This window comes from Eucyclogobius newberryi, unplaced genomic scaffold (genome assembly GCF_026437365.1).
Source record: "Eucyclogobius newberryi isolate DKJ021-1_F unplaced genomic scaffold, fEucNew1.0.hap1 SCAF_1, whole genome shotgun sequence".
In the NCBI taxonomy this organism is placed as follows: domain Eukaryota; kingdom Metazoa; phylum Chordata; class Actinopteri; order Gobiiformes; family Gobiidae; genus Eucyclogobius; species Eucyclogobius newberryi.
Window position 1 is genome coordinate 46973567 of NW_027315723.1, and position 21108 is coordinate 46994674.

Here is a 21108-nt window from a genome sequence, read left to right on the forward strand (position 1 = left end):
CCCTCACCATACAGGTATCCTTCTGTTTCCAATCGATCTACCACTCCAGGCCTTGAGGTTTTGCAAACAAGCCCCTATTAACTACATCCAAGGGTGCAGACTAATCTATGTTTGCCCATAAACTAGAAATAGTCGTAACCTAATACCGGAATATCATTTTATTTTGCTTTGTGGGTCGAGGACAACCTCACGTGTCATTTTATAAACCATAGACAGCGGTCAAGGAGCTAAGGAGGTCAAAGTTGTCTGAAAATGGCGAATATTTGGATGCTAGGAGGTCGGTGGATGAGAAACCAGGAACCAACCACAGAATTGGACCAGGGTCATGTGCACCAAGGCCAGTTACTTAAAATTTCTCCCAGCGGGATTGAAGAGTCAACAGAAAGGCTGGAGGGAAGCCATGATGGAGCAGGCAAGGAGCAGCACGGAATGCACAGAGAATGGGAGGCGTTTTCAACCTCTCAATATGCTGGTAATAGTGTGAAAACTAGTTGTAGTAGAAGTAGTAGTATTAGTAGGGTCAGAGCAGCTGTGTTCTTCTGCATTTTTGATTTGTAACAAGCAGCAGATTGTCTTTTACACGTTTTTACATTTGTGGCTACGTGACATTTTAGAACTCTACATGTGTCACTTGGAGTATGATTTTTTTAATAATCTCCGACAAGTAAAGGGATGTGGGCGGGGAAAGGGGGAAGGTGAAAACAGATTGTTCTGAGCACTCAAGCCTCGACTGCAGGACAACTCAGGATTAACTCAAACATGCCAGAATCAAAATATGTTTGAGAAACAATGATGAGGAAACACTTGTAACAAGGTTAAAAGCTCATTGAAGTCAAGCTTGAATAATATGTCCCCTTAAATACAAATGCGGCTGGCAAAATGTCTATAATTAACAAGATGTTGTGTCGTGCAGCATAAAGCTTTTCCCTGTTTGATCTGATTCAATGTGTTGAATTAATTTGATCTCAACTATTGTTATAGTGATTTAGTGCAACTCAGTATAAGTGTTTTCCTTATTGGCACATACGAAGCCATATCTAATGTTTATGTACTTGGTTTTGATAAGAAACAGATCATAATTAAAATAATTCTTACATTTTTTTATATAAAGTGGAGTGAATGAAGCTTGCCTTTAGCTTTCATTTGACTGTTTTTTTTAAGGCCAAAACATTTCACTTGCACCCAACTTTATTATAATAACTACACTTTTAATAACCTTAATAAAGCATGAATTAGTAGCCTAACTACTTGAAGCTTGAATAATTCTTGTTAAACTATTTGTTCATAATATGAATAAAGTCTTTGTTCATGCTTTAGCCTATCAAACGTGTATTTATTCAATCAAAAGTGTATTATCCACACTTCTGATTCTCTGCCATCAACATATTTGACTACACAATGTAATGCTTGAAGTTGTTGGAAGTATAATTAATCATAACGATTTATCATAAGTGTACTATTATCACAACTTTTGCCAGATGCTGCTCTTTTACCTACTCTATAAATATGGTGCTTTCTTTAAAAACACTGAACAGCTTTTATGCCTGCGCGGCTCGGTAACAGTCCACGCCGCTGTAAGTGAGGAGATGATGTCGCTCGATGGAAATGTTTACCAAACTGCAGTACATAAAGCCCTACATGGAGACCAACAGCAGGGCCACTGGAAAATACTTAAATGTGTGTTTGTTTACTGCCTAGCAACAAGTGATGCATGGGCCAAATTAGGAAAGTTTTATTTGCTCATGCTAATCTTTGTCAAGTGTAATGAACTAGGGATTTTTCCAATAAAAGAAATGAAAACACTTATCCAAACATGGGTGCTTAATTTTGGTGATAAGGTTTAGAGGTTTTAAAGGAGAAATGAGCTTTGGAACTGTATAGCTTCAGTGGGGTTGTTGGCTAATGTATTGATTACCGGTAGTTATCAGTTTGTTTTGGTCAGGAGGGGTATCTTGCCTTAGGATTAACCCTCTTACGGTTCATGATTTAGGTTTTTGTGGGAAACCAGACCAACAAAAGGAAATCCAACATGGAGAGAACATCCGATAACTGCATGAAATTATCAACTCTGCCATGCCCAACTAAAAGAGTTGTCTCAGAACTAGGCTACATATAATATTATTAAGGCTTAAAGTGCATATGTCAAGTTAGACTACATATTTCATCAAAAAAAATATTATTTTTGAAGATTGTACGAAATTTTTTGCCTATTTTCCCCAGTTTAACAATTCCGGTTATGTTTATAATTATATTTCCTGGTTGGACACGTGCAGCAGATGTGACATACAGTAGGTAGAGGTAATTTCACAACCATATTCATATACACAATACAGATGAATAGAAAAGTATGTCAGTAGCATGTCCCTGTGTTTTGGATAGAATGTCCTATTGATGACACAGACAGAAGGTGTCTGTTTTAGAAGGTCTATTTCCTATCATCTTCAACTGAGATTTTTACATTTTTCATAACAAACTGTCATTTGACTGAAAAACTATGATAACAGTCATATGCACAAAAGTTTGTCAATGTTTGGATTATTAAAGAAATGCTATGCCAATTTGCATACACAAACACCTGGATGTTTTGGGTTTCAATTACTATACGCTATAATATTTCACTTTGGCTCGGTACATGCTTGTAATGATATTTCTATTTACATTATTATTGAATTATAAGACTAAGTGATATATTTTGTGCTTAAAATGATGAAGCTATGTAGGAGCTTGTTCATCCTTGTTATTAGCTGGCGCCATCTAGTGTTCACATAAAGCAACAACCGCTGAAGTTATTAATATCTGTACTAAATAAAACAAGTTTAACAAGGAAAAAGAGAGAGCGATATAATAAATGAATAGACAATTTTGTATTAGTTATGAGATAGTTTAAACCATTAAGTCAATACAATGTTGATGTTCTCAATTTGCAGTCTCTTCTTCTGACACACCAAGGCCACCGTATTGTGCTCCCCCCACTCGTGTCACGTGATAATAAAACGTCAACATTGCCGTGCGCTGTGTTATGGTCACAGTGAACACGATTTCCACAACATTTCGGCTTTTTTAGGGCTGTTTATCCAAAAACACGCGTTAAATGTGTGTCTAGACTGGAATATTGATGTTAGACGTTTACACCCGGGTTGTCACTGCGCAGGTGCGTGGTTTAGTGCTTAACGAAGCTAGCATGATGAGTTAGCTGGCTGCAAACTGAAAGGGAAACAAGTGTGGGGTTTGAGTGTTTTCTGATCTGGTTCTTTGTTTGTTCGTCCATTGCAGGATGTCTGTCTCTCAGTCTGGCTTGTCTCCTCTTGTCCATAGTTTGGCCAAGCTCCTTCGAAATGATGGTAAGTTCATTATGAATATAGTTAGTTAGTTATTGTATTTGGAGTATCTAAAAAGTAACAGTTGCTCTTCTTGTGATGGAACTATTGCAATTTAACTAACTTTGCTTTTTTAAATTAAAAGCTCATGGTACTTTGTCCTGTGGTGATTTCCCCGCAAAGTCATTTTGGTGTAGCCAGTGCTTTGTCTTGTGGATATTGATGGTGCTTTAGGGCTTAAACCTGTGTTGTCTTGATTAAAATCTAGTGTATCTGGTGGAATTTCATTTATAATTTATTTTAATGATGTATTCAGAGATGGGAGAAGATGTGCAGCTAAGAGTTTATGGAATTAACTACAGATAGCAACTCTAGTTTTGTGCAAACTGGCATTGTGTCCTTAAGCAAGACTGAAAACAAGTAGTAATTGCTCGTCCTCCCTTACGCGCTCAGTAATGTACAAATCAAGTACACACATTGAAAGTTCTGAGTAAAATGTGCCAGAAACGAGTGTGAGCATTTCTGCTGTAACATGGCCTGCAAGTGTGCCACACCTGCTTGGAGCTAGATAGGTTTAATGTCATACTGTGGAACATTCCAGTCAAATAAAGTACATTTCAATAAAGACAGGCAGGTGTATGACCCACCCACCAGACATAGTTCATCTTTCAGTCCAGATGTATTCGTCCTAGTTGAGTTGTTCCTGTAGAATGTAAATATCCTTGTGGCCTGTTTTGTGACAGGTGACTTGGTGTTGGACGGCAGTAGCACCCTGACCCTCCTGGCCGGCACCCTGCAGCAGCTCACCCGGCTGTTTGAGCAGTACTTGTTGTCCCGCAGTCAGCAGCACGGCTTCCTGGCCCTGCCCTCGCATCCTGCTGACACCACCTCTCTGCTCCAGTTGCAGTTCCTCTTCGATGTGCTGCAAAAGACCCTTTCTCTCAAGGTACTTCCATGTTTTGACCCCCAGGCTTTCCATATTGAAACATAATCTGAGTGGAGGGCCACAGTCTATTGACTAATACAGTGAGGCAATCAACTAATTAATTTTCCTGGGCCTATGCTCTGAAAATAGAATCAATCAATAGAAATAAGGCTTCTTTATCACTGAAAAAGGTTGAGTATATAATTATGATAAAGAATAATAACATTTAAAGAAGCATGCTTCATGATTAATAATATTTCGAATCAATTGACAGCACTATAGATAAATATAAAGGATTGAATGTAGCTCAATACTTGCCACTTATCTGTTTGATATATTGTGTGATTTAATCTTTGTAAATTGACATGGTCCAATGTGTATGGAAGCCTCAACAATTTAATCCTTTTTCTTGATAAATAGATCAATATTATGGATTTACTTTTTGTTTGACAGATCATAAACCTACCAGATACAAGACTCCAGTCGGTAGTCAAGATTTTCCCCTTCAAGTCTTTAAAGTTTTTAGAGGTAAGACATCCATCATCAGTCTTTATTCACCTTAATCCAGAAGCTACTTTGGGCACCACTATCTGCTGTGATCCTCCGTTGCAACAGTGCCGACTAGTTCAAAAAAGAAAAAACATGAAACTCTTAATCTTTGGCCTAGGCACATGAAACTTGGGACAGTGATAGAGCTACCTTTGACCTCTGACCTTTGACGAGTAAAACACACCTGGCACCGCCACGTTTGACTTTTTTTTTTCAAAATCGTACTTGTCCTAGGTTTTTTGTCCGATCGAGCTCAAAACAACACCTTTTGCATCTAAAGACATTGAAATTTAATAAATATCCAAAAGAATGTTGATATTCTTTACGGTCTCTGCGCAACACGCCCTCAAAAATTACTTAATTTCCGTTTTTTTCAAGGACAAGTCACGCCCATTGGAATTGATCTACGGAGCTCATATTTCACTCACTAATGCGTTTTTATGATCTGATATGAAATAAATACCCATGTAACAAATTTACTCTATAGCGCCCCCTACCCATTGTGTGAAAAACTCAACATTGTCTGATTTGTTTGAAACTCATGGTTTATATTCTCCTCGAGACGCCATGAAAAAAGTGCATTACAGATATTGTGTATTTTCACAATTGGCCAGCAGAGGCGCAATGAATGCCTTCACTTCCTCTTCCTCTTTTATTTTGATGGGACATTTCCTCTCGTGCCGCAGTCTTAGCATTAGTAATAGCGTTAGAATTATTATTCTTTAGGCTTTATTCTTTTGACTTAATTCTTTTGACTTTATTCTTTCTGCCATAACTCGGGTATTTTTGACCCCCTAAACATCAATGAAAAGTCGCGGGTCACTGAGGCGCTCTCTATTTCTCCCTGCTCAGGTCTGCGTTCAGCTTAATCTTACAATTTGTCAGGACAAACCACTATTTGAATCGCAAAACTACGCAATCATCAACGGTGAATTACTGAGCTTCGTTTGGTATGCCGCAAAACGCAGCAGAAAACATGGACGGGCAGGAAGGCGGTCGCGCGGGAGGCGAGAGACATCATCGCCGCTACCGCGGCTTTAATTATTGTTTATTGTTGTATGTGTTGCACCGAACCACCAAAGCAAGTTTGTAGGCTGTGAATTGTGTTCAGTGATAATGGCAATAAACCTATTCTGATTCTGAAATAAGCTCTACACAGACACAAAGCCATTTTCGCCCAGGGAAACAGTGCATTGTTGATCTTCATGAATAGTTAACAGTAACATACAGAGGCCAAAGTGGGCCGGGCGGAATGACGTGAACAGAATTACATTTATTAGATAATTTAAGATAGGGCTGAGCAATTATTTAATAGAGACAGAGATTCAGTAATTTTTAATCGTCACTGATCAGAGTTCAAATTTTGGAGGAAGAAACTGGGCTGTTTTTTGTGTTACAGGAGACATATTATGTTTATATATATATATATATTTTATAATTAGTATTACACTATAACATAAGTGGATCTTCATCTAACTTTTCTCCACACGGAAAGCCATTTTATTCAGTCTTTGAAAATAAAAAATCAAAGCAGAGCTAAAATTGAGATTGATCAACATGGTTGGTAAATTTGATATTTTTTTGTTCTATAGCTCAAGCGAGTCCCTCCACATTGTCTTGAAGGCCTCCGAGGGGTTTACTCCCAGTTAGAAGTGTTTATCTGCTCCAAAAGTGTCAGTTCCCTTGAGGTAATATTGTCTGTTTTTCATGAATTAGTTATAATATTTGTTTTGTTTATTTCCATTTCTGATTCTCTCTTTCTTCTCCAGGAGCTTTTGTCTTTATGTGGAGGAGACCTGAGTTCTGCGTTGCCCTGGCTGGAACTTCACACGCTCAACTTCAGCTACAACTCCATCGTCTGCCTCGACCAGTCACTTGTGAGACAGATTCTGTGACCTACAAGGAGTTCATAAAAGAAGGGCATTTTGTGATAACAGCTACGACAATCTGCACATTTGTTATCATTTAACCTATAAAACTCCAATAAACTATGTATTTTGATATGCTAAAAATGACATGTTTTATATGATCACAGTGGCCATGTTTACATGTGCATCAGAAATCAGATCATTAACTAATTTCTGGAGTTGTCAGATGTAACTACACATGACAAAGACAAAAAGGAAGAGGAAAATATTAAAGATTGAAAAAGACTTTTACACTGTCTTCCAAATACAGCAGTTACTCTAAAAGTCCACTCATTACCTGACATACTGTGTGTCACCAGGTGCTTTTGAGGTCCTTTCCCCCCACATGTGTCAATTTATTTCTGGGCAGTGCTAAAAAACAAAACAAAATATATATATATTTATATATCTTTATATTTTTGTGTCTACTTAACTTGACCTGACTAGAGTTCATATTAATTCAGTATTGTCTGTTCAATTTCATGCAGAGTTTACTAAATGTCCTCAAGTACCTGTATTTGAGCCACAATAAGATCCAAGACTGTGCTGAATTCCTCAAGGTAATGAGACAACACTTTTCCATTCTAAAAAAATGATCTATCTCGTCAAATCCATTTAACCTTTGTTTCTCTTTAGCCTTTGAGTGAACTAGAACACCTGAACCTGGGCTACAACTGCCTGCAGAGGGCGCCATTGCTCGGCCTAAGTGCTCGGGCCAAACTTGTCACTTTAAACCTCAGGAACAACGAGCTGGAGACTATAAATGGTAACAAAACTGCTTTTACCTGTTATAACACACCACAATTTATCATGTGTAATTTGCCCACAGTAGACAATAGTATCTCAAAATAGAATATGTTTGTTTATATGATTTTGTTGGGCGTGTATTGTTTTTGCATATGTCTCTGGTAGAGGTTTTAATATTTTCCTTTCTTTAGGCGTGGAGCAGTTGTCGGCCTTGCAGCATTTAGACTTGGCTTATAACCTTCTCTTGGAGCATTCCCAGCTCGCGCCACTTTCTATGCTGCACTGCCTCCACACAGTAATAATCACTTTTTGACTTTTTTGAGCTTTTAACAATGTTTTGATATTGTTCCCTCATCAGAAACATACCAGGAGTTGAATTCAGCTTCATTCGCACTTATTTCATTAAGTAGGTTTACAAGCTCGTCTTCTCAGAGCCTCACAATCACTCAGTTTCAACTTTCCCAGATTTGTCACATCAAAAGTTGAGATTTGGCGTGCTGTTTTTAAGTCCATAAATCATCATTAAACTTGTTCTGAGGATTTTTGCCTCAAAGCACATTCATTACAACTGCGTGCCTACATTAGCATGTCGGGGCACGCAGTCTTTTGTGTATTTCAACGCGGTAATAACACCAATCCTGATGAGGGAACACTCTACAAGGATGGTAATCACATTATTTTATAAAACGTGAAATGCAAATGGAAGTGGAATAAGAGCATGTTTAAAGGCCAATAACAGTACAAATAATGCAGAATGTGTTTTCTTTTAGTTTTAAAATATTTACTTTATATCTTTTCTGCCTTTCCAGCTGGATCTCGAGGGGAATCCACTGTTTTATCAGAAGACACACCGTACTTGCACTGTGATGCACATGTCACCCAAAGCTGCTAATGTTAGAGTGAGTTTCTAAGCATGATAAACATTTATATCATTCTTTTTCATATTATCCTTACTAGTGTTATCAAAGAAATTGGTTGGAATATTCCCAAAATGACAGTGACCTGTACCTGACTGAGGAAAATACGTTTTACCCTCTACACTTTATTGTAAAATCAGTTGTTTGTTGCGAAAGAAAGGAGACTAACTGATATTATGTATACATTTGAAAAGGCATTTTTGTCGGGTTGGATCAGAACCATATGTGGAAACAACTGACAGTGACTTTTCCACTGCTATTTTCTCTGTCATAGTTCAACTTCAGAGTCAGGGAACTAAGGAGGCGAAGCTGACAGTTTAGTTTACTTTATTTGCCATTTGTAGTTTGAAAACCACTTTGGAAAAAATTTGTAGAAAGTTCTGAGTGCACAGTAAAACATTAGAAACCCACAACAAACATTCAGTTACAAAACACTCAAATTATCAAGTAACATTTTTTAAAATCTGGAAACCATATTAAGCTTGTGACTGTTTGTGGGAAGAAACGTTTAGCCTGACGAGGTCGATATCTTCTTCCTGAGAGTTTTTGAAGAAAGTCTACTTTCTTAAAGAGCCTCAAAAACAGGATGGTCACAATTCAGTTTTTTTCATATCTGAGCTGACCACATTATTTAAAGTTTTCCTGTCTTTGGCTATAACGTCACTGAACCCACACAGTAATACAGCCAACAAGAAGACTTTCAATGGTTCAGTAAGATACTTTGTGAATTCTCTAAGTTTCCACAGAAAAAAAAGACTTTGACGAGTTTTCTTTACAATGTTTCTTGTGTTTTTTCCCCAGATGATGTCATTAGCTGACTCTGAAGTGCAAAGTGCAGTAATCTGATTTCTTAATCTGACCACAGTTTGCACTTCAGAGTCAGCATTTACAATAGGAAGTTCATTTTGAAACATGCTCTTTTGTCATGGTTCAAAATCGGGTATAGACCTTTTAAATGTAATGGATGGGTAATGTTTATGTAATATTCTCTAAAAGCCTACTTATATTACCTGTTCATATTTCTTATTAGTTGAAGCTGGATGGTGTCAAGCTGTCCTCCTCAGAGATATCTGTAAGTATTCTATGCATGTGTTGTTTTTCACCCATTTATAGTAACATTAGAGGTGATAGGGCTATCAAACAAAATGTTCACGAGGGACATGAATCATTTTCACAAAGGTAGTCCTGGCACAGATCTAGAGACGGGTCCCCGGGTTCTGCACTGTAGCGATCACTGCTTCAGAGGAGATGTCCCAGCGATTGGTCATAAGCAGAGGACAACTTTCCCTATGGGCACAATAATGTGTACCTTAACCTTAACAACTTAGTGTAAAATTATGATCTGATATTGTTAAATTTGGAACATTGTAAACCACAATATTGAGATTAGTAATTAGAGAACAGAGAATAAAATGTGAAATGCTTCTTAATAATGACTTTTCACTGTAGAAACAGATTGTTATTTAAATTTTTTGTGGGATCAATCCATGTATAACTTTGATTAAATTAATGATGAGGAAACATTGTTGTAACAAGGTGAAAAGGTATTTAAAGTTGGTTATTCTGTTTCTATTCTTACTTTATTCCTGTGTGTCGTTCAGGTTTTGCCAAAATGTGGTCACCTGATAGTCCAGAGCCAGTCCTTAGCGTCCGTGGGCTCAGAGCGGAGCCAGCAGGACGGCTCCAGTGGACCAGGAGAGCTCACTGACAGTGTGTCTGTAGGCGAGGTGCCAACGGCCAACATGCGCGGGCTCAGGAAGTCCAAAGTATGACGTTAAAGTTGTTTAATTGTTTTAGTCAAAGGAACATTCTGACCGTTCTTTGTTACAGAGTAAAGTGAGAGTGAGAAGAGCGAGCATCTCTGAACCCAGTGACACAGACTATGAGACCAAACCAGTACCAGCACAAAGTAGGTTCATGAGTAAAGCTTTTTATTTCATACATGATGGCCCTCCGATAGTAGTAATATGGTGGCAGTAATATGACAAATCACAAATCACAATTAGCTATTATCTTTATTATAACTACACCATAATTAGCCTTAATAAAGCATGAAGAACAAGTGTTTTTTTTTAAGAATGATTCAAGGTTAGGAACTACTTAATTAAGGCGTTTTCTCAATCTGCAGATCTAGACTGAGAGCTCTGATATTTATCCTGCACCTTTTTTATCTATTTGTTTGCACAGTTTTTAAGTTTCCCATGAAGCTTATCTTCTTTGTCACACAACAGCCTTGTAATGGGCAATATAAATCCAATTGTTGGCTGGCTGCAGTTCCCTCATCACAGATGAGTACCTGGTTAGCATATGACTGGCCTGAGATCTGCCCCAAAAATACCATGGTAAACTACCAGTAAACTGAACCTTAAGCCTCCATTTCTGTTTAAAGATGGATTATCTCTTTTTAAAAAAAACAAAATAGCCTCCTTAACTCTTCTTTCAAACCATCTTTTCTCCCTGTTAGAATCTTCACCTCACTGCCCTTGAAGGAGTGGAATGTGGCTTTAAGATGAAGCTGCACAGCGCTCTGTAATCCTGAATTCATCTGTGTTGATAAGATAAGATAAGATAATCCTTTAGTGATACACCCTTTTGTGCAGTGGCTTTTTAGTCTCACCTGTGTAACACTCTTTACAACTTTCCTCACTACACTGGATTGAATACACTGCATTGCTCTGTTTTTGAGTAGGCATCTTGTCCTTACGATTTCTATGGCCCATTACAGTTGTTAGGGTAACAAAGAAGATTTCAGTGCAAATGGATAAATACACAGAGCAGGCTATGGAGGCTCTGCCCAGTTGGCAGGGCTTATGCAGCTCAGAGTGGCATAGATATCCGAGTGCTCAGGCTGTATCCGGGGATTGAAAATTACGTCTACAACTCAATATTTTTCTTCAATGGAACGCCCCTGGACCAATGAGGGATCACACTGACCTATGACCCTTGTTGTTCTTTACTAGTGCTTGATACTAGGTTCCATCCTGTTGTCTCCCTCCAGAAATAGTCCTCCCACACCAGGAGGAGATCGAGCGCATGTCCAGCTTCAGAGACCAACTGGGAGAAGACTGGCTACGCTACGAACACCATCTGGACCAGGGATCTCCTCTCACCATCACCGCTACAAACTGTCAGAACATCTCTAATGGCTTCAACTCCTCACCTTCTTGCTCCACCCCCAACATTCTCCAAAAACAACCACCACCTGCACCAGCCCCCGGAAACAAAGCTCTTGTCCCATCGCTCCCGCCTTCTCCTGGGGTGAAGGTGGACGTGGGAGGAGGAGACGGGGATGAGGAGCTGGAGACAGAGTCCACGCTACAGAGACTGTCTGCGTGCACAGTGGAGAGCAGCCTGGAGGGAGCCAGAGAAGAGAGGTCGTCAAGTAGGAGAAGTTCTGCCACGAGTGATGGGTGCAGAGAGGTGGAGGAGGAGGACTTAGGAGGTACTTTCATCACATCTGAGGATAGTGGGTTATTTGGAGTCTTGAAATGAACAACGTTTAAATTAATCTTTTAACCAGGTTCTAACATTAACTGTGCCTCCTAATCATCAGTTTTTTTGCTAAAATCACAATTTCTTTTACCAAAATAAATGTTGAAATGTTCAGCATTTATTAAGGCATTTTTAAAACAATTTATGAAAATGCCTATGTTTGATCTTTTTACAAATTTAATAATGAGGTTTAGCTGGGCAGATACAAAAGCTGCAAAATTAAAATATATATATAGAAAACATTTTTATCAGCACTAGTTGTAATACAATTATTCATTTATTTATTTTTAACAATTGTTGCACATTTTAAACTGATATAAAACCTCTACTTTAAACCCTTATCATTTATAACATTTATTTGGAGAAGTTACTTTTACAACCCATGAAGTTTTTACTACAATGAAATGTACATGTGTTTTATCCCTTACAGTGGACTTGTGTCACCCCCTGCTGGTGGGCGTGCTGTCCGATGAAGACGAGGAGAGGCAGATGCACGGCAGAGAGGTGTTTGTGCGCATCAGGACAGGTTTCCTGCTGGAGGTGGACATGCAGACGGGGCAGGAGAAGTGCAGACTGGAGCTGGACAGCCTCACCAGAGTGGACACTACAGAGGCCAGCTGGAGACGACAAGTAAATGTCTACAACAATATAAACGCTTATGTTTACTCTGTCCAATGCAGATATTCATTTTAGTTTAGCAAAGTAGCACTTATTTGCTGAAGACAGGACACTTCAACTTGCCCACAACAATTAATTTCCTAACCAGACTCAGAAACATAGGGTTAGGGTTCAACTGTGTGATCCCAAAGTCTGTATCAGTGATGAATGTGGGCGTCACTACAGTGTTCTGCTGTTTATCTACTTTTCTGCTATTGTTTATTTTATTTTTTAGATTTTAGATTATTTTTTATTTTTTTACATCAGCAGAAAATAGTAAAGAGTTGTAGATTTTTATATTTGTTATTACTGTAGCAGCTCTTTGACATTTTAGATGTGTTTTGAGCTTTTAGCTTTGACTCAGACAATTTTGCCACTCACTGCTTAGATTCTGGTCATGATCTCATCTGCATTACTTCTATATAGAAGAAACACAAGGACATACATAATATGCTGTACAATATAGAACAGCAGTGGGGAGACGAAAGACTGTGCAAAGACAAATATGGCAGCACTGACAGGGTATAATAACAGCTGTATGTACAGTCATGGTCCTGGGTGGTATGTTTCACAATTGTGTAGATTATGGCTGGTCTAAATTCCTAACTTCATAGATCAACATTTGCTCCAACCTGCAGAAGTAGAACCGTAGTATGTAATATCCTTAATTCTCTTGTCTCAGGACTCTGTGAAGCTCCCTGCTGTAGAACTTCAGTTTGATTACATCAGCAAAGACAAGCAGAAGCGACGCTATGTACTGCTCGACGATCACCCACAGGAGGCGCTGCAGGTAATACTCTGCCGTTGTTACAATGTGATCACATGACCTATTCTAACCAGAGTGACACCAAATCCAATGGTCCATCACAAACAAATGAATGCTGAAGCCAGTCCCCATATTCAAATATATTTATTTCAAGATATTTATGTTGTTAGTGTATTGATGACCTAGTGTAATGTCATCAATATGCTTAACATTTTTTTCCTTTCATTTCATTTCATTTAATTTCAACGGACTCTCTTCACAAGAAAGTCTTGAGACCAATTCTCGGGTGGCACAGAGCCTTTCTGTGTGGAGTTTGCATGTTCTGCACACGTCTGCATAGGTTTCCTCTACCACTAAGAACATGTACAATAGGCTCCTCCCCTCTGGGGCCAGGACTCCCCTGAAAAAGAGATGCTACATCTCAGAGGGAATTTCCTGGTTAAATAAAGGTCAATGAATAAACAAATGAATATCACACCAAATAAAGTAAAAATTAGAACATAAATAAAGTCTGTCTTTCGGATTTTAAGGTCAGGAAAATGGTCAGTCAATGTGTTATCATTTATAATGAAAAATATTCAAAAATAGAATTGTTTAGTCCATTCCCATATGTGTAGTACTAACTTGTGATTGTTCACATGAGCGTATACTAATTATATATCTAAGTTACCATCCACACTCACTCCTGTTGATTTTAGTTTTCCTGAACCCACAGCTCTTGAGACTTCCCAATAAGGCTGCAGCTATCCAAAACTGCAACATTTCACTTCACCAGTCCAAATTGTTCTGTTAGAATATATTGTATATAAAGGACTAATTAACTTATCACCAAACACTTACAATAGCTATAAATTAATTTGCGTTTATGTCACATAAGTTAATATAAGGAACATGAGGCCAGTGCTCTCTGGTGTTTTGAGCTGTATCTCTGCAGTCCTGTGGCAGCTTTAGCTCCGTGTGCTGTTCTCTTTAGCTTCGTGTGCTGTTCTCTTTAGCTCCGTGTGCTGTTCTCTTTAGCTCCGTGTGCTGTTCTCTTTAGCTCCGTGTGCTGTTCTCTTTAGCTCCGTGTGCTGTTCTCTTTAGCTCCGTGTGCTGTTCTCTTTAGCCTCCGTGTCTTCTCCCTGTTATTGCAGACTTTCTGTTTCATACTCTCGTCCTCTGTTGCTCTTTCACACAACATAGTTACATTTCCCAGTCACACTTGTAAATTTAAAATACGCCGCTCTCTCCTCTGTTGTGCAACCAGCTCCACGCACCACAGCTTCATGCGGTTTTAATTAAATATGTAAATTAAAATAATCATCGAGCTAATCAAATAATAAACAAAGCTTTTTTGTAACCAAATTACTCGATTTACTCGATTAATCGTTGCAGCCCTACTTTCCAATAATGCAAATAATAATTAAATAATCACTCCCACTGGACATACTGCATACATTTTTTTGCCGTGTGGTGGAGTTTACACGTCGCCCTCTGAACCGTCTCTCAGAATCCGGTGTCAACATTGTGCAGAACAGCCTGTACTATGTTTACTTGCCTCTTTTATAGCCATATTCTTCTCGCATTGTGCAACTTTTCAGAGTGTGCCAGATAGAATTTGAACACGGCACCAAACGCGCATGCCAATTCCTTAATTTGGAGCTCTTTTCTGCCTTTTTGCGGAGAGCAGTCGGGAACTTAAAGTTTTTTTTACAAAGACAAACAATAAGGCAGGGCTGAAAGCAATTCTGGGAAGGTTACAGATTTGGAGCTGCCCTGTAAAAATGTAATGTGTTGGTCAATAAAAGCTGAATTGGGATGGAGAAAGGATGCAGATTACAAAAGATGAAAACCATAGCTGTTTCAAATGATTACCAGTATTAAAGTTGTGAGGCGTCCCAGCAACAAAGTGCATTTTTATGGATTTGTTACTTCAAAATACAGCCGTACCATGTAATAAGGTTCAACAGGTATACACGTTTGGCTTCAAGCCCTGATCATTATTATGGTAATACACTTTTTGGAAACGTACATTTGTTTTCTTTTGTAATGTTGCCTTAAAATGTTTTTCTTATGACATCTTTAATTAAAAGCACATTTTCTGGAAAAGAACATGACACAGAGAGGGAATATACACTTTACATAAAACATCCAAATGTGTGCTTTATTTGCCTTTAACTGTTTTTCTTAGGCCATCTTTAATTAAAAGCCATTTTTTTGGGAAAAGAAAATAATTTTAAAATGTTGTCATGACTCACTTTTGAGTAATTTGTTTGTTTAGAATAAAAATGCCTTTGCACTTATGGAAATAAAATTGAAAAAATATATTAAGAACAATAGACGGCTCAACATCAAAAGGATGAAAATTACATTTTGGGAGTTATGTCAAATGAGAACTCTATCCAGTACCAAGAGTTTAGAGCTAACTAAGGGCAAAGGGTGTAACTGAACCTGAAAGGTTTGTTCAAAATATTGCAATACTCATATCTTGGTATAGAAGAGTGATTAACCGAATAGGTTAATCAATAATTGTAATTATTCAGGTCATAGTATAATATAACAAAAAAATATTAACTGTGACCATTTTATCTGTCTGTTTTTGTCTCTTTTATCAAATAAATAAAGGAATATCATAAACCAGGTCACAGACCAGCCGCTGTAAATGAAGGATTTCACACTCATGGTGTCAATAGTCATGAATAATTGTAACATCTGTATCTGTCGTTTTTAAAAAGCATAGGCTCTGCTCTATGCATAAAAAGTAAATAAACTTGTCTTGTTCTTGTTTAATTTTGTGTAAATTGTACATTGTTACACTTTACATTTAATCTATGAAAAACATACTTATTTGAGCTTTTAACCATGTTCTAACGTTGTTCTCTCATTATTCAGTCACACTTCGCTCTGAGCCTTGGGAACACTCCGTTCCAAATTGTCCAGTTTTGTGGCATCATGGGTAGAGCGCTTCTGTGCTTTTTTAAAACTCCATAAATGAGCGTTTCTGCAAAAATCTGATTTATGGTATAACAACAGCATGCCTGCATTAGCATTTATCTCGTCATGGTATTTCCCTCTGCTGCCAGTATATGGTGCTAACAACAAACCCCAGTGAGGGAACGATTGACTGATAACAATGAATGCGCGTGTGTGCTTTCAGTAAGTACATTGTAAGATTTTAATGAGAAGCCAAAGTAAAGGTTTTCAAGAATCTCCCCTTGGGGCCAATAGCAATACAAATACAGTCATATTGCAGTGTTGAATAAAGACTATGACTATGTGTTTGCGTTGTAGGCCTTGACCGAGGTGCTCCGTGTGGTGGTGGAGCAGAACCGGCAGCTCGTCCTGGGCCTGGGACATGTTCGTTTGCAGTGTCTGCGCTGTGGCCTGGACTTTTCCTCTCACCAGGACCAGAGCAGTGACCAGGAGCCAGGGGCCGGGGCCGGGGCCAAGAGAAGGCTGGGCTCTGCGCTGGTCCTGGGGGAGGAGGGGGAGGTGGAGGAGGTGGAGGAAGAGGACAGTATGGACACTGCAGGTAGGTTACACTTTTCTCAATTTCCTCAGGGATGGTCCGATATGATTTTTTTGAGCCAAAACTGATATCTAATATTTGGCTTTTTGTTGTAACCGATAAAAAACCACAAATCTGTCTTAAGTGAAAGCAAAGATAACAAAACAACTGAATGTATTTATCTGGGATATACAATAATGTGTTGCATGATTGTGGAACCATATAGACGTATTTTAAGCCTAATTTTTCTTTTGTTTTGATTATTACTTATTAGTCTGTTCAAAAAAATGTAACTGATACACTGAGGGCAAGCTGGGAATGACACAAGGGCACACACAGACCGGAGCAGCCCGGACAAATATTGGTGCCAATGACAACGGAGCAATGACAGATTTGAGGTCACTATCTTACGTTTTCTGGCTTGTGGTTGTGGGCAAAGACATCGGATGCTTTGGAATTTTTTTTTTGAACATTTCAGGGAAGTTGTAACAATTCACTTCAGTGTCATTGGAATAAGAGAAGCCAAAGACTCAAATTAGCCTCGCTCTATCGGAGTGTACAGTCAACGGCGCCCCTAAAACTGAACTATTAAAACATACTCAACACTTACAAACGTAACAGCATTAGGCATAATAAGACTCACTGAAGAAGTTGCGTCTCTCGTCTAATGGCGGTGGCAGCAGGCTCTGCTCCACTTCACATTAAACTAGCTGGTAATGCCAGTCTTGACAGGCCTTGTCCTCACTAGGGCTGGGTATTGCCAAGACCCTCGCGATACATTACGTATCCCAATACATTTTTTTTTTTAAAGGGTCTTAAAGATTTACCAAATGGGTATTTTTTTTTACTCTGGATAAGAAAATGTATGAAATTTAATGTTAACCACAAAGCACTTATTTATAAATCCATTCTGCTCTAAGTATAAATATATGGAACACATTCTAGTAAAGTATTGCATGTTTCTTGACAAACAATTGGCCTGGTCTGAACATGCTGCAGCAGCATCTTCTGCACAGATCAGCTTCTGATCAGGTCCACAGCTCCTTCTCCTCACCTCGGCCGAGAAGAGCAGCACAAACAGCAGATCAAAAGTACTATTCCACCTCGTTTAAAGCCTACGGGCCACAACAATTTATTTTTTATTTATTTTTTTAAATAATAAAATATCAATTCTGTACTGTGACTCAGTATCGATACGCGACTATATATTGCCGTATCGATATTTTGAACACAACCCTTGTCCTCACAGTTCCACGGTCCACATGTTTTAGCCTGTTCTAGGTTTACTTACAAGAATAATTGCAGCGGCACTGGCCATAGATCAGGGTGATGTGGAGCCCGTTTATCTGCTCTCATTTAAGTTTGAGTTAAATTTCTTTGTACCTTTTTTGGCAGTTTGTTCTAGAGACAAAGTGTAGGTGACATGCTCCATTATATAAAACAAAATCAACAAAAATGTCATCCATAAAAGGCAAACATGAGATGCCAAACTAAAGGTGCTCAAGAGCATGTTTAAAGGCTAATAACAATACAAATGATGCATACTATTTGCCCTTTTAAATAAAAGAAAAGAAAAAAGCATATCGGCTGATAGCGATATTGGTGAAAGCTTTCCGACATTGGCCGATACCAATACTGATTACGAGCCACAGTTCGATAATTGACCAAAACTGAAAAGTTTCCACACAAAAAATAAACCTGGAGGTAGAGACTTGACCTCTAGCACAGGCGGACCCTGGGTCCTGAATCCTCCTTGTCCCAAGAGCCAGTGCAGCAGCTCTCGCAGATCCCTGAGACTGAGCCAAAGAGCAGCGTCTGCTCTACAGGAAACAGCTGTGAAGCAGAGCTGTGTGCGTGCGCGTGCGTGCGGGTGTGCGGGTGTGTATGCGCGTGTGCTTGCAGACATGTGAGCTCGCTGCAGCGGAGAACAGAGCAGGTGGAGATTTCAGTTGGTTTTCTCACGACAACGCTGAACCACTCAAGTAGAACCAAGCAACGCTGGTGAATTAAATTACTTTATGAATGAGTGCACTGTGAGCCGTTTGCTGTTGTAGTTTACATTTATCCCTCTGAACAATAGTTGCGTTCCTATGCATTATAATATCCTAGTGATACTATTGAAGCTTTATTAGAAATAAAGATGTTCTCTGCACAGACGAAGCCAGAACATTCATGAGGCGCTGCTCTGCTTGTATACTGGATTGTGCCAAGCGCATACATGCAGCAGGCTGTGGCGGGTGTATAAAAACAAAAAACTAGGGATCCGTTCGGACCCGCAGGAATCTCGTCGGAGACTTCTCAAGAGTAGGCTGTAGCAGGATTGAAAAGCCAACCCTGTGCAGGTCTGGAAGAAATGAGGCGAGGGAAGAATTTGCTATTGTTCTTGTCAATATTTAAAGAAGTTGAGCTTCGACTGTTGCGCTATGTTCACTCCTGTCCCCAGTGGTAAGAACATGTTACCAGTGACAGACAGAACAATGCAGAGGACGATGCATGTCCATATACTATATTTACCTTCATAATTTTCATGGATTGAGCTCTGAGATCTTCATTACAAATGTAAGGTACATTAGCATTTTGGGGGAAAGCTAGTTTTGTTTATTTATTTTGTGGGTGGGCATTTTGGATGCTATTTCTCACAAAAATCAAATCTTATCAGTAGTTATTTTTTTGCATTAAAGGTTGAATTGACGTTTTTTTTGGCCCAAATCTGAGTCATATTTCCTCGTGGCGTGGACTGCCGATTAGTCCTGCCACGTATCAACCATAAAACGCACCTAGTGGCGGCTCTTCCCCACGTTTCCGCATGTCTAAGCGCATTGATCTATCATAATATAGTTCCCTCAGTGTACGGGACAAAATTAAGACGGAGAAAGACAGTTCGAGCTGACTCATAAGTGGACAGAAATCTACGGGAGACGAGCAATAAACAAACGCACGTGTGTGTTGTATCAGTCCGCACGGGGGAGTGCGCATGCGCACTTCCGCCTGCGTTCCCAAATCGCTGAAAAATCGTCCATACCGCCTTTAACTCAATTTATTGAAACAGTATTGGTGATTTTGTGCGACCTTAATGTTGTTACAGTGGTGTCTTGTGCTCCATCGGCCCAGAGTCCGGTTGAATAGCCCTGAGCTATAACAATACAAATGATAATAATAATATAATAATAATATGTGTCCTTTAATGTTCTTGTCTCCATGGGGTATTTTTCTTATCTCTTTTTCTCAATATATATCTTTAATATCTGGGCATATTTGCCCAAAATCATTCTCCTCAGGTCAAAGTTGAAAGTTAAAGCAACACTTGACTATATTTACAAATTTAGTAGCTTGCAGTCAAAAACAAAGCTTCGACCACAGCATTTTGGTGGCATTTCTATCAGACCCTGTCATCACTCCAACGCCCTCTCGACACGCACCCTCGCCTCTGCATCCTCTGCATCCTCCCCTCTCACTCACCCTGAGTCACTCACACGCCGGGCTGAGTAATGCTCCACCTCACACACAAAACCTTTCAGCTATGCACCAGTTTATTTTACGGTTTTTAGGCCCAAACCATGAAGAATGCTTTGTTTTTGTGTCAGGATACAGAATACGCTATTTCACCTGGCACAAGTTCACATGGCAAAAGCGCATTGACGTCAACGCAAAGCCAAGTTTTAAAAAGGACTCAGGAAAGGGTGGGAAAAAGCAAGTAAAAACTAAATATACTGATTTAAAATTTGAAGAAAAAACTACAATTATTTTACATGACCACCCATTGTTCCATAGGAATAGGAGGCACAATTAAGAATTTGCCAATGAAAAGCTTAGATACAAGGCTGAAACTGAATCAAAATCACAGCTGTTGCAAGGATCAAATTCCTTGGATTGCACTTATTTAGGTCATTAGGTCTTGTATGTGTAAAAGCTGCTAACTTTGTATTTATCTACAGACATGTTTGGAAAAACATGGCATCCATTTATTACATTAGAAGTACATTTTTAGTCTACTCTCAAATGTTCCTGGACTTTTTAAAAATCTTCACTGTGAAGTGAATTATGAATTTAAAATTATAAATCGCAAATGTAATAGAAATGGCCTTCTCCCCTTTCCCTCTTTGGTTGTGAACCAGTGGCTGATAGTAATTGGATTCAAGCCTTCAATTTCCTATTGAAGAAAAAAAAATAAAGAAAAGCCAATTTGGAGCTATAGATCGATCTGCTGTAAGTTGTATTGAGTAGTTATCTTTTGTATAGTATTTTATTTATTGGTTTATTTGTTTATTTGACATGGATGGTAAACAGAACTGTAAATTTACCTGAATTAGCCAAAAGGCTATTTTTCCTCCACTGTCTTTGGAC

At 38.8% G+C, this 21108-nt stretch overlaps 1 protein-coding gene across 1 annotated transcript in view; it reads left to right on the forward strand.

Moving 5' to 3' along the window:
* The first annotated feature begins 2988 nt into the window (after window positions 1-2988).
* Window positions 2989-21108, forward strand: part of stk11ip (serine/threonine kinase 11 interacting protein) — a 56391-nt gene continuing 38271 nt past the window's right edge. The window contains exons 1-17 of the mRNA XM_072447386.1: window positions 2989-3151; window positions 3274-3341; window positions 4061-4263; window positions 4696-4770; window positions 6384-6479; window positions 6561-6668; window positions 7187-7258; window positions 7335-7464; window positions 7637-7740; window positions 8255-8344; window positions 9393-9434; window positions 9964-10128; window positions 10193-10271; window positions 11361-11804; window positions 12285-12484; window positions 13194-13301; window positions 16548-16788. Coding sequence (XP_072303487.1) covers window positions 3275-3341; window positions 4061-4263; window positions 4696-4770; window positions 6384-6479; window positions 6561-6668; window positions 7187-7258; window positions 7335-7464; window positions 7637-7740; window positions 8255-8344; window positions 9393-9434; window positions 9964-10128; window positions 10193-10271; window positions 11361-11804; window positions 12285-12484; window positions 13194-13301; window positions 16548-16788 — 2224 coding nt within the window. The 5' untranslated portion in view covers window positions 2989-3151; window position 3274. The remainder of the gene's footprint in view (window positions 3152-3273; window positions 3342-4060; window positions 4264-4695; window positions 4771-6383; window positions 6480-6560; window positions 6669-7186; window positions 7259-7334; window positions 7465-7636; window positions 7741-8254; window positions 8345-9392; window positions 9435-9963; window positions 10129-10192; window positions 10272-11360; window positions 11805-12284; window positions 12485-13193; window positions 13302-16547; window positions 16789-21108) is intronic.